The 13269-nt window shown below is 39.2% G+C and overlaps 1 protein-coding gene across 1 annotated transcript in view; it reads left to right on the top strand.

Moving 5' to 3' along the window:
* The window catches only part of LOC122971815 (rho-related GTP-binding protein RhoN-like), a 30296-nt gene extending 26313 nt beyond the window's left edge, over window positions 1-3983 (top strand). The window contains exons 4-5 of the mRNA XM_044338561.1: window positions 41-175; window positions 2924-3983. Coding sequence (XP_044194496.1) covers window positions 41-175; window positions 2924-3178 — 390 coding nt within the window. The 3' untranslated portion in view covers window positions 3179-3983. The remainder of the gene's footprint in view (window positions 1-40; window positions 176-2923) is intronic.
* The last annotated feature ends 9286 nt before the right edge of the window (window positions 3984-13269 follow it).

Below are 13269 nucleotides of genomic sequence, written 5' to 3'. Positions count from 1 at the left end.
AGCCCCGTGCACTGATATGTATTTGTCTATTGATATACAGTGGCAAGGTGAGACGCAGGAGTTCTGTCCCAATGCCAAAGTGGTGCTGGTCGGCTGCAAGTTGGACATGAGGACGGACCTCAACGTCTTGAGGGAGCTTTCCAAACACAGACTCATTCCCATCACCCATGAACAGGTGAGGAGCGCAGAGAAAACGTTACTCATCACAAAATATCTGTGACCTTCAACATCATCTAGCTTGAAGTTGACTTCTGCTCCTGCAACCATTAGTAAGAAATAGCCTACACACAACAATGTAACCGCAATCCTGCATGCGTGAAGTACTGAACAGTATCTATGTAATTTATTTAACATATTAATATTTGGAACATGCATGACATACGGTTCTCAATGTACACTCCTTTGTAATTTTCTGCTGCAGCGATTTTCATTTGCCTATAATAACAGTGATTTACGCACAAATTTCACAGTATAATCCCTGTAAAATGACACCCATTACTTCGCTCCCCAGTGCACATAAACAAAACTTCTGAAAATGAATTCGAAGAATGACATTTGCTTCAGATCATAACTTCAACAAATATGGAAACACAAGGGGCCAGATGCATAAAACTCTGCGTAGATTCATGAACAAAGGAGACAAACAGCAGGATGTGCGATAATGCAATTGTTTTGTTTGTGTCTTGGAGCAATGAACAGTGGCATGAATGAATTTTAATAGCCTATTTTCATGTAAATGTGAATTCCCACTTCTTGGCAGCCTTTTGTCAACAAATTAATAATTTCTCACACCTCCAACAAAGCAAAGGTAACAACCTTCATTGTCCTGTCAGTAATGGCGTCAAAATTGGTCCATGGCGATCGTAGATTAATTTTTCTGCGTAAAGTGATTTGAATCCAAATCCAGATAAACCATTGATTGCTCCAAAACATCTTTTCCTTTAAATGTAACTGCAGCCATTTTAACCACCATTTGAAACCATTTTCTGTGTTTCCCATTCATTTTGATCAAAATCATCACTGAAAGCAACTTTGACATTGTTTGGCTAGAGCTACAGCTTTCCAGTGCAGCCCTAATTGAAAAAAATGCAAAATAACCACCCCAAAATTTAAAAAAAAGCTGTTTAGTTTATTCTCACATATTTTCACTTTAGCTGCGTTAAAATTGTATGAACTTAGCTTTGATTTATTTACCTGTTTTGCCAAATATGTCATTACAGGGTGGGCAATCCAAAAAAAAAAAAAAACAACAAAGCTTTGGGTGCATTTGAGGCTGAATAATGAGCATCCACTGGCTTTGTAGTAGCCCTTAATCCTGGCAACAAAGACATAAGCACAGTACGTCTGTGGTCAAACAATTGATGCAACTGCGGTCAGACTCAATCAATATCACAGAAAACAACAGGCTGAAAATGGTTGAATGGTGTAGTGTGAACCAAAGAGCTTTTCTTAATGAGCCCCATTCAAAGGGCTGCACAGCAAACGGCCACAAACTGGGACCTTTACATTTCAGCCACTTGACCAAGTGATGCGATCCCCAGGGGAAGTGCATTCACCAGAATGAACCGCACATGAACTGCGTGTCTACCGCTGTTATCGGGCTTAAGGGCGTCAAAATAGAGGCTTGAAGTGTTGGAACATTTCCATTAATGCAAAAGTAATGCAGCCTCCCTGGTAACACGGCTGAAGCCTTTAATACTTTTTCATAGAGAAGAAATAATATTGCCCCATCTGCCAGCTTGATACTCCTTCAATATGGCATATCTCTGACACTGATGACTCAACACCTATGCTGTCACGCAGTGTAGCTGTTTCATTGCCAAACTGAATCGAACTGATGACACGCTCTGAAAAGAATGAAATAAAGTGAGAAACTGGCAGAAGACGACAGAGGAGAAGTGTTATTTAGGACCAGAAGAAGGATAGGCTGAATTAATAGGAAGTCTAGGTTTTCTTATTATCAGATACACCCAAACACACAGAACCAGTGTTGTTGGAAACCAGGACGAGAAAACACCAGCCACACCAGATTTAAGATGATGCTAACCACTGCTGGGAATAATCTGAGCTTTTACGCTCGAGTTTTACAGTCGGACAGATAAGCCTTGAATATTTCATAGCTGTGTGGGGAATCTTAGATTTTTCTATGCTCCATCTAGCTTCTGAGAGTTTAGGCTCTTATTAAGTGGGGAGTTTTTACTGTACATGAGCAAGCACAGCGGTCTGATATCCACAAAAGCAAGGCAATGATAATCTAACAGCCCATAACAAATAATAATGATGAACATCTAGAGAATGTTTTAAAAGACTGCTGCAAAAAGTCTGCTGTGTATGCTGTACTAAATGGCCAGATTCGATAAATACCATGCTTTATGTTGTGTAAATGTTTTATTTGCCTCCACTGAATTACATGATATTTCACTAAGTAGTCAAGTATTTCCTGGATTCAACATGATTTAAGGACACAGGATGCAAAAAGCATCATTTCCACCACACAACTCCTCTCTCAAACACTCACACAGTTTGTTTGTCATGGCTCTAAGTACTGGCTCTCAGCAGCTCTCTTGGTGAGTCACCTGCTTTTGAACTACAAACACAAACTGAGTCACACAAATGGATAAATGTTTGAATTTTAAGGCTGCACTAATAAACTTCCTGCTCCAAAAACTATTTGTGCGCCAGCTGCTCAGCAGCAAAACAGCAGACAGGCAGTTTACAGCTAGCTGGAGCATATAGCAACTTAAGAGCCAGACATTTCCCCAGGATTCACCAGGTTGCCAGAAACATCCTAATATAATATGTGTCGTTTACAGCTTGTTTGATGCCTCCAAGTGGCCAAAAAATCAGTTAATTTAGCTTTAAGCGTTCAGTCTTTATTCGTCCTCTTAAAAGACCTGTTTTCTGTGTTTTTCTGTTTTTCTAGGGCACTCATTTGGCGAGGCAGATTGGTGCCGTGGCCTACGCAGAGTGCACCTCAAAGTATTCAGAGAACAGCGTCCGTGATGTTTTCCACGTCACCACCCTGGCATCTGTGTCCCGCGTCCACCGGCCTCAGCTCAAACGTGCTGGCTCACGTCGCGGCCTCAAGCGGGTCTCCCAGCAGCCGCCCCGGACTGAGATTCACGAGCACCCGCCTGCCATTAGAAAGGACCGGGCCAAAAGCTGTGTGCTCATGTAGAGCCGGACCAGCAGCCTGACCTGTGTGTGCTGATGGACACTAACCATACTGCACATGGACTTAATTTATTGGTGAATTCTTGTCAGATCTTATCACTGCATAAAAGACAATGTGATGAAAACAAGAACGAATGCTATCCTGTGGAGTTCTTTGAGGAATTGTTTGTCCATCTTTAGCAAAACTCTCCTTGTTATTTTTTTTTCTGTGGCTGTATTCACATCAGGGGAGGCCATAGTGGTGGCAAAAGCTGTTTTTTCTTTAACGCTTTTACTTGAACAAGTGGACAAAAATGATCATGGACACAAACAAGCTGGTTAGCAAATAAAACAGAAGGACAGAAAAAAAGTGAGAATGAGGAAAAAGAACAAAGAAATATCAATTTTTAAGGTCACCTTAAAGGAACCAGCAGTAACAGTGCTGATCTTGACCTCCATTATGTTGTTTTTCTGTTTTGAAACGCTATTCTCTCTTTAAGTGTTTAAGTAAATGAAGCACAATATGATGCACGCAAACTGTTCAGAGTTATCCGTAAATGTCAGGGAATGAGAAGTTCATATGATAAGTTGTAAAGACAAAAATATGGGCAGGTAAAAAAACTCGTGGGCTGAGATGACACAAATTTTCTTAAACCACAAGTGCTTTTAATATTGAAAACTAAATAATCACTCACCACATAATACTGAAGTGTTGTGAAATTAATATTGTTCTAATAATCCACACTGGGAAAGAAAGTCACAGATGGAGTAAAGTGGGTGGCTATTATATTGTACATGTGATAATGAAATAAAAAAACTTGCTCTGCTGAGTGTTTGAACATCTTTAATATGTAACATATTCATTTAGCCTTTATTTTGCCTTGATCCTGAATTTTCATGGTTTCATGCTGAAGTTGAACGTATAAATGAGAATTTTTTTTTATTCATTATAATGTTATCTTGGCCAGTTTTTTTTTTTTTTTTTCTAACTGCATTTCTGTTCATTGGAGCGGGGAGCAAAGTAGTTTCCAGCTCTGAATATTTTGTCTGAGAAAGAACATGTCTCTTTGAAAAAGCTTCCTCTGTTGAGGGAGATAACATTTCACTTAAAGAAATGTTTCCAAACGGAATAAATATCACAGAAAGTGTCGTTTCAAACAGTAACTTTGCTTGAAAAATACATAAAATCACAAATATTCCTGTCTATAGAAACTCAAGATAAAATAAGACATTTTTATAAATTAATTAAATGGTAAGTAGCAGATGATATGGTTAAAAAAAAGTAACACAATAGTTCACATCCAGAATTGCTAATTTGAGAGTGTTAAAGCAAAATGGAACTTATTGACCTCTTTAAAAAGGTAACAGCTGGCTAGACAGATAAAGACAAAGAATTTCAGATTTATCACCAGACACAACAGGTTAGTTATGAATTCAAAGCACTCGACTGCTCTGTGCTCATACTAAACAATGCTGTAGCAGGAAATGTTTGTGCCAATGAGTCCCTCGGCTCTCTGATGAGTAAATACATTCCTGAGGCACTTACTATACGAGATAAATCAGTTGGACTACACCTGCATTGTTTGTCATTTAAAGGAAGTTGAAGTGTGAATCAAAAAATCAAGTTTGAAAAAGAAAAAAGTTTTATAACAGCCTATAACGGCTTTTTATAACAGCCTTTGAAGCAAGACTGTATTTTTAACTTTTAAAAGAAAAAAAAAACATCACCCTCCTCTTCTTACAAATGGAAAACTTGAGTTCAAAAGTAATAAAACATACCTTCTCTAAATTCAATACATTCAGAAATTTTGCTACTACAGCCTTTCTTTGCTAGGCCTAGTAGCTTATGGTGGCTAATGTATGCTAATGTTAGCAAACTGAAGATAGATATTTCTATGTAACTGACATCACTGAGTCCGTTTGCTGACTCTTCTTTTCTTATTCTAGTGCTGCACTAATTTGTTGTGTAGTAAGTACTTTTATCCCATAATTGTCACTTGTAGCCACAGTGGCTGCTAACTTTAAGCTAAAGTTACATAGTCTGGTTTTAAAATACAACTGTTGCTGAAGAAAGTGTAAGTGTTTAGCATTTAGGAGCTGCATAATGAATGGTCGCAGTCGATGTGCACCAACTAAAATAACAACTGTCCAACCTTTAATGGTCACAGTAGCTACTTAACAGCTGTAATAGGTAGGAGAACTTTATTTTATTTTATTACAAGAATTTAAGAGAGCTGTAATTCACTTCAAACAAGGAAAGCTGTGTGGAGAAGAAGTGTGGAGCAAGAAAAGCATTAAAAAAGATTAAATTTGGACTTAGGCTTACCAGAGTAGATACACCTTTAAAATGACCTATTTATAAGGTGCAGTAGAATTATCAAGCTGTTAAGTCTTTTATCTTCATGAGCTGATAATACAATACAAAACTGTAGCTGGCAGCGTATTCCATCTTTTCCTGACCTCTCCTCCTTTACAGTTGAGGGGATCATTGGAGTGATTGCTCCTGAAAGGCAGCCAGCTCTAATACACAGTATATGTTCTGTTGGATGGGAATAAATTGCCATATTTTCTTTATTGAAATGGCAGTGTGACAGTGCATACACACACATTTTTTTAATGTTTGGTTTGAGCTGGAAATCTTTGATGCCAAAACCAGCCAACATTTGTCAGTACTGTCATCAAAAATACATTAAAAATACTTTTAGAAATACTTTGAACCTATTCATCAACATTATATATAATATGAATATTATCTCCTCACATTTAAAATGAATACAGCTGTTCTGGACAATATTTATGAACCTCGTAGTCTGACCTTTAATTGTGACTGTTGTTCCATTTGTTTCCCACCACCATGGATGAAGCCCCGCAGCCACTCGCTGCCTCTGTGAGCAACTGCAAAGTGACATTTCACAGCATCGCTGCCATGTTGCCGTGCAGGGAGCGCGAGGTCGCACCACATGCCCGAGGCAAGACCAGAGCAGACCTCCAGTCAAGGGGGGAGAGGACATCCACACAGATGGAATAGCAACGATCCAGCATTTTTACAGTATAAGACAGTGTCTGCATAATAATTTAATCTCTAGTGCTGGTGGCTGTTTATAAAAAAACACACAAACAAATTGTGTCTGAACAGCGGACACAATTTGTCTGATTGTGTCAGCTGGTCAAATTTATGAATATGGATTCTCAATAGGGTGGTTTAATTCTGAATATAGTGCTTAAATACTAGTTTATGATCCATGAACAAAGTCATGTTCTCAATTATCATTATCATAGAAAGAATAAGCCTGCTGGCCAGCTGCACTGTCAATGTAATAGGACCTAATTTGCATTGAATTTTCAATTTAAACTCTGATACTGTGCACTTTAGGTCTGCATGCCAACTGCAGTCCTTTGAGAATCCAGTTAAATCAAGTGATGGGATAAACTTTAAAGCGACCTCAGGCACTGGGTCAGTCTCTGCTTTGGTCAAAGGAGTGTTTGTTGATGCTACAGAGAACGTGAAAGATGTCACTTTGCAGTCTTTCTAGCCTCCGGCTGAAGTGAGCAAACATATTTAGCAAACAGTCGTCCCTCTTGTTTTTGCAGCCTCACCTGGCTCAATGACATTCCACTCAATGGAAAAGTAACACTGCAGAGCGACTGCAGAGTATACTGTAGCAAAGGCTTTCTAGAGTATTAATGGAAACAATTTTTCAGCTATTGTCAGATGCTTCCCACTAAGTCGAGAGGGTTTGTGTGAGAAAAACTGTTAAAATAGGTAGGCATGTGGGGAAAATTAACTCAGGAAATACAAGAAGCAAGACCCCAGAGAGAAGACCATTAGACACCTGCATGGACAATGTTTGAAGAGCTTTTCCATTGTTAGAAACCACAGAGTATCTAAAGCTTTACATTTCATCTTTAGGTAATGTGTATAGACATTATAACCACATTACAGCCCAGTGTGTTTACATGTACAGCAGTCAGTATACAGAGGATGAAATGGGGAAATGGTTAATGATTTTCACTTTAGGTATTTAGCTAACGCTCTTTTCCAGAAGCACTTACATTGCATAGAATATAATGCAGTTCCTGGAATAAAAGCAACCAGGGATGACTGTATAAGAGACAAGTATAAAGGAAGTGAACAAACATAAGCTAAGTGGAGAGGTAGAATGGTTTCTGTACAAGAGCAAGTGGAGGAAGAAGGTGAAAGAGAACAAGATACAGTTGCAACTCATGAGAAGTCGATCTGATCTGAGTAACCCTGGTGCTCCTTGAACTTGTCATCTCACGCCATCATCAAATGCCCACACGGCTGACAACAGAGCCTACTGTAAGTCTTCAAATCTTACTAACGGAGCAATAATTTCCAAAATGACCACAGCACACTTATTAGAGGCCCCGAATTTAGCGATTGAGATCATAATGAGTCATTGAAAATAAGTGATTGATTTAATATTTCTAGAGAGAAGTTGACTCTTTTCAAATGAGAGTCTATTGGAGCCAGGGATTTTTTTGGAGCCAGCATCTAGCGGCCGTTGTTGGCATTGCACTTTAAGGTACTTATGCATCGGCTTTAGTCTCAAGCTGTGGTAGTTGTCACTTGATGCAGACATATGACTGAAATTATCAGTCAGGCAAGTAGATATGGACGCCTCAATTTGCATGCAAGGGGGGCAAAACAGAAAATGTAGAGTTGAGTCTCATCATGCATGGCAATACTAATGGAATTGGTGTGACGTGTTGCTAAATCAAAGCGATCAAAGAACTGAATATAAGACCTGAAGGTACTCATTGGAGACATGGCTTGGAGAAGAGAGAATACACAGAGAAGAATGCAATCAAGTGGTTGACATACATTAGAGAGGGAGAAATCAAAAAGATTTATTGAGTGACTGAAGATTATTTTTGCTGCACACCCAACAACATAATGTCCCAGGCTAATACAAAAGTTCTGTAACAGGTTGTGTTCATGCAGCAAATGCCAAAACCCTTCTAACTCATGCATGAAATTTGCAGAATCATCTGTAAATTGAAGCTACTTGAATGTAATTAATTTATGTCTCATCCCACCAGGGGCGAAATTCTCCTTTTTCCTCTGGTTGGGACAAAGGCTCAGCTGGTAAGTAAAGCTGTCTCATTGCAGAGAGGAGTTACGCATCTTTTGCAAGGATACTTGAGCAGTTACAGTTTCTTACAACTGTTCCTCAGGATTCAGAGCCCCACTGCTTTTCGATCTAACTATCTAATCACAGAGTATTTAGCTGAAATGTGAAGTGATGCACAGAGATACAGAGAAGCAACAGTCAACTCCAACAACAACATTCAGGTTTCAAATCCAGTCTATGACCTGCATTATGAGTCTCTTGTGAGACGAGCCAGCCACATGTAAAATAATGTCAAGTCATGCGCAGGTCATGTGAATAGGTTACATGTAAATATGGTAATAGTGACATGTAAAATTCATTGTGGTTTTTCTGCAAAGGAGGGAAGTTTGTTTATGCACTTTTGAGTGAAGCAGGAATTTATCTAGATGTATTTCTTTGCCCGCCTTATTATTATATGCACCATTATCTTGGCACAAACACACTTTGCAGGGCGTCCATTTTTCATTTTAATTTCACTATAAAGTAGCACTGATCAGTGACCACTGAGGTTCAACCCGCCTGCATCTTTAATGCTTTTCCTGCTTGCACAGTGTCAGTAGCAATAAAACTACACTCTAATGCTGTGAGGGTAGAGGATGGATGACAGCACTGCTCTATTATCAGTTCAGTTTTTCTCAAATCCTCGCTTTTACCATCACAAAGAAAGGGAATTAAGTCAAATGAGGCTGGCAACAAGCATCAACCACCCAATACAAGCAACACAATAGCAATGCCAGGATAATGGTTGCCGTGTCAGTGGGAGAGAGTGAGTCATTAAAAATGCAAGACCCATTTAAATAGTATGTAAAATTGAGCAGATTAAAAATATATGTGCCCTGTGTCCACAAGGGCCAAGGCTTCTCCTTCTGTTCTCTCTGTGCAACAATGAAGGTGGCAAATTTGTGGAGTCAAGACCGGGGAGAGCACATATACAAAACAAAATGCAGCTGGCCATACAAGCGTGCATATGGCGCACACACACATAAAAAAGGGTGATGTTTCTGAAATTGGATTTTCACCACAGTGGAACTCCTGCAAATTTAACTTGGAGTAAACAAAGCTCATACTGGAGAGCCTGACTTGTTAAAAAAAACCCACTTTGCTCCAACTATGTAAATCCAGTGTCCTTTATATGAGGGAGAAAGTTTTGGGGTGTTATGGATTTGCTTGCCAGGAAACCAAACCAGATAATTCCCCTGTTCATGACCCAGCTTTAAGGACTTTTTGAAAAGACACTTGCATGACAGTGTTCGGGTCGTGGCCAAGGGGTGTTACACTGTTAAAATACTCTGAGAGGCTTCAGGCCAGCAACTAATGAAGATCACAGCAGAGAAGTGTGAGAGCAGGCAGTGTCATCATGGACACGTGCACACGTTATTCAGAATTTAGAATAAAAACTGTCATGTGGTCATTTTTGTTATTCACACCATCCTGTGCAATACTGACCCAAGATGATGCTTACACATAAATAAACCATAGCGTTGTGATACACATTACAAAGAAGAAAACATACTTGAGTTGAGAGTTGAAATGTTCAAAGGTATCAGTTTTCATAGAAAATAAGGAAAAGCAGCAAATCTTCACATTTGAGAAGCTGATGAATTTTTGCCATTTTTGCTTTAACAATTATCAAAATTATTGCTGATAAACTTTGTTGATGGACTGACTGTTTCAGCGACCAGCTCTACTGGAATGACAAAGCTAAGAAAAGAAATGTGAACAGTAAGAGTCACAAAGACATTTCGTCTTTTACATTTCTTCTGGCCTTGTAGTTTAACTCGTCGCACAGTTTGACTATTGTTGTAGCTCTGGTAGGAGGGACTGAAAATCCAAGACAACACATGTTCTTGTGTCACTGTTAAAAACAGGAACGATCACTCTGCTTATGCTGAATTTAGCTGGGGGGTAAATTACTGCCCTCAGGTGTTTGAAGCAAATGCCAATCTGCTTGTGCATATTTGCATACACGCACACAGATGCGCAGTTTCACAAACAAACAAACGCACTGAAACATTCCAGATGGCCGAGCAGATTGTTTTTTTGCTAATTTCCCCTGTGAAACGTTTGAACAGAAATATCATCCACGGTGGGATACCCCGGTCCATGCTGAGGCTTCAAGACTCAACAACTGCACACATCTAACAAGCAACCTACTTTTTACACAAAGACCTACTCACACATGCAGCCATAACCGAGTTAGTGTTTAAGAGCCTCTAAGATAGAGAGGTCCTTACGCAGAAAAACTGCACCTTGTGACCAATTATGTCTAAATTGGTTATTTCCTGTACTGTGAATAACCTCAGAGTACTGGAAAACTCAACCACCCAGTTCTGACAATAATTTTACAACCTCATCAAGTGACTATAACGTGTCACTAAAGGGTTGTAAAGTATACTTTTAGTGGGGGTGGTAATGTCAGTCTGGCGGTTGATCTGTCTGATGGTTGGTCGGTCCACCACTTTGATCAACACCTATTGGATGGATTGTCATGGACTTTTGTACAGACATTCGAGGTTCCCAGAGGATAAGGCCTAATGACTTTGGTGATTGCCTGACTTAACATCTAGCACCACCAGCAGGTTGACATTTCTGCCTTTTAGTTAAATATTTTGACAAGTATTGAATGGGTTGCCATGAAATTTTGGTACAGGAGTGCCCAGAGGATGAATTCTACTGACTTTTCCATTAGTGCCATCAGAGGGTCAACATTTTTCAACTATCCAGTGAAATATCTCAACATTATATCATGGATTGGTACAAAATTTTGAACAGACTTTCATTATATCCAGATGATGAATCCTAATGACTCTGGAGATCCTCAGACTTTTCCTCTAACGCCACAATTAGGGTGACATTCATAGTTCTGAGTCAAATGTCTCAACAACTCCAGGATAGATTACCATGAAATTTGGTAAGAACATTCACATCCCCATCAGGATGAAGTGTAATAACTTTGGTGACCCCTTGACTTTTCATCTAATGTCAAAACTTCCATTTGTCCAGTACTTTGGTTTGTCAAATACCTGCAAAACGAATGACATCCCCATCAGCTTAGTCTTTCTTTCTCTTATATGACATTACTTGGATACAGTGAAATGAAATACATATTATTGCATATTTATTGCTAATCATCTGTTATGGTTAATAATGTCAATGTAAATATTTAACATTGTTTACATTGTTTATGTTACTGACATTTTCAACTGAATATCAACTGTTTGTCGCTTAGCAGTTGAGAATCAGGATTGGCGTCTCCAAGTGTCTCAAGTGTTTCTTTATTAAACTAACAAAGCAATCAGGAAACAATTCAGTGAATTGTGCACTAAGAGAAAGCAACACAGTGTTGCATTGAGTGAGAGTCTACTCAGCTATCACGCTGTAACCTCAGCCTCCATTCAGAGTAAGTGAGCTGAACGTATGCTCTGCTGCCGCTCTGCACTGAAAAATCAGCTGACTGGAGGAAAGCAGCGCCCTGGCACTTTGGCGTCTGGCACCGCACATCTGGCATTTAAAAGGCCTCGGAGCAAACGTGCTGACATGACTGTTTCGTGTGGGCTCTTTCTCTATTCTCAGCCACCTGGTTTTTGATATCTGTTGTCATAGCGATGAATGACACTAACTGGAGCGTTTGTATTCGTCTCGCTCATAGATGTCACTGACATAATTTACAACAGTTATTGATATTTAATTAAGGAAAAATCATAAATGGTCTCTTGCCCTTCTTTTAACATGCTGGTTGAGTTTATCAGAAAAAGTTCCTGCGCTAGAGTCTTGAAAATGTGTATTAATGTGTCAGATTTTTGGAAAACGACCCCTTCTTTAACAGATGTAGCTAAATAAAACATCTCCGCATTAAAACACTCTTTATTAACAAAATATAGGAAGTTACAATCACCACTTCGGCCTTCAAGCCAACATCCATATGGGTTAGATATAGGGTGCAGTCATTCAAGTAGATTCGTGTCCTAAAGGCATAATTGTCCAAAGCTCATTCTGCTTAGACAATTTGAGAATGGCCTGCAGGAGCAAATGTTTTTTTCTGCTTTGTCTTTTACATTCAAACACTCGCTCACTCACTCATTGCCATTCTTGTTTCGACGGGTTATCGTTCTGCAAATATGATTTCCCCACAACATCAGTTCTGCTTATTGCATAATTACAATCACAACTGTGCAGACCACTGTCGCATCCTTAGGGATCTCGTGCTGTAAGCAGAAACATACATTATTAAGGTGGAATGTTTTTTCATATGTGAGGAAACATTGTCTAAATATCATCCAGGTTTGATGAGCCTCTGCCTCCCTGTGAGTGAATTAACAGTAGTCTTCATTTTTCATGAAGTCCTTAAGTTATGAATGGATCACAGTGAATTGCAGTCTCTAGAAAGTACAGAATGCTATACTGGCCAATAATAATTTGCTTTTATTAACATCTGCACATTTAAATGGGCTATTTACATTATCGAATGAGCCAAGAGTCTTTGTTCATGGAGCGCTGGTTTCTCTGCTGCATATATAAATCCTTTGTGTAACAGGCTGATGTCTTTTAACATTAAGTGGAGAAACTTGGGGCCTGGGGACTACAGGTGTATGAGGGAGAAATTCATGGAGATAAAACGCAAGGAAAATACTGTGCACTCATGCAGTTCACAAAGATCTAATCATAGCGTTGAGTTGAGGTAGCATCATTTTCACTAAAACCGTGCTAGTTGAACTGTATGAGGCTGGAATTTGCTGACATTACTACACAATATCGGAAAGCTGAATCTTACCCCTGGAAAATGATCCACCAATAAAATATAGAAGACAGCAGTGGATACTGTGGGATTGGTTAAGGCTAAAACAGTTAAACTCACACAAATTAGGTTAAAAATGGGAAGAGGTACGTGAATCATCTCCTCAGAACAATTTTGGTGCTGCTCCAGTATTTTGTTAGAGAAATCCACCTTTGTTTGTAGAGTAAATGTACTCAATGCAAAAAA

Source organism: Thunnus albacares, chromosome 20 (assembly GCF_914725855.1).
Source record: "Thunnus albacares chromosome 20, fThuAlb1.1, whole genome shotgun sequence".
Taxonomy (NCBI): domain Eukaryota; kingdom Metazoa; phylum Chordata; class Actinopteri; order Scombriformes; family Scombridae; genus Thunnus; species Thunnus albacares.
Note: the sequence above shows the minus strand (reverse complement) of the source record. Positions and strands in the feature narration are given on the sequence as shown.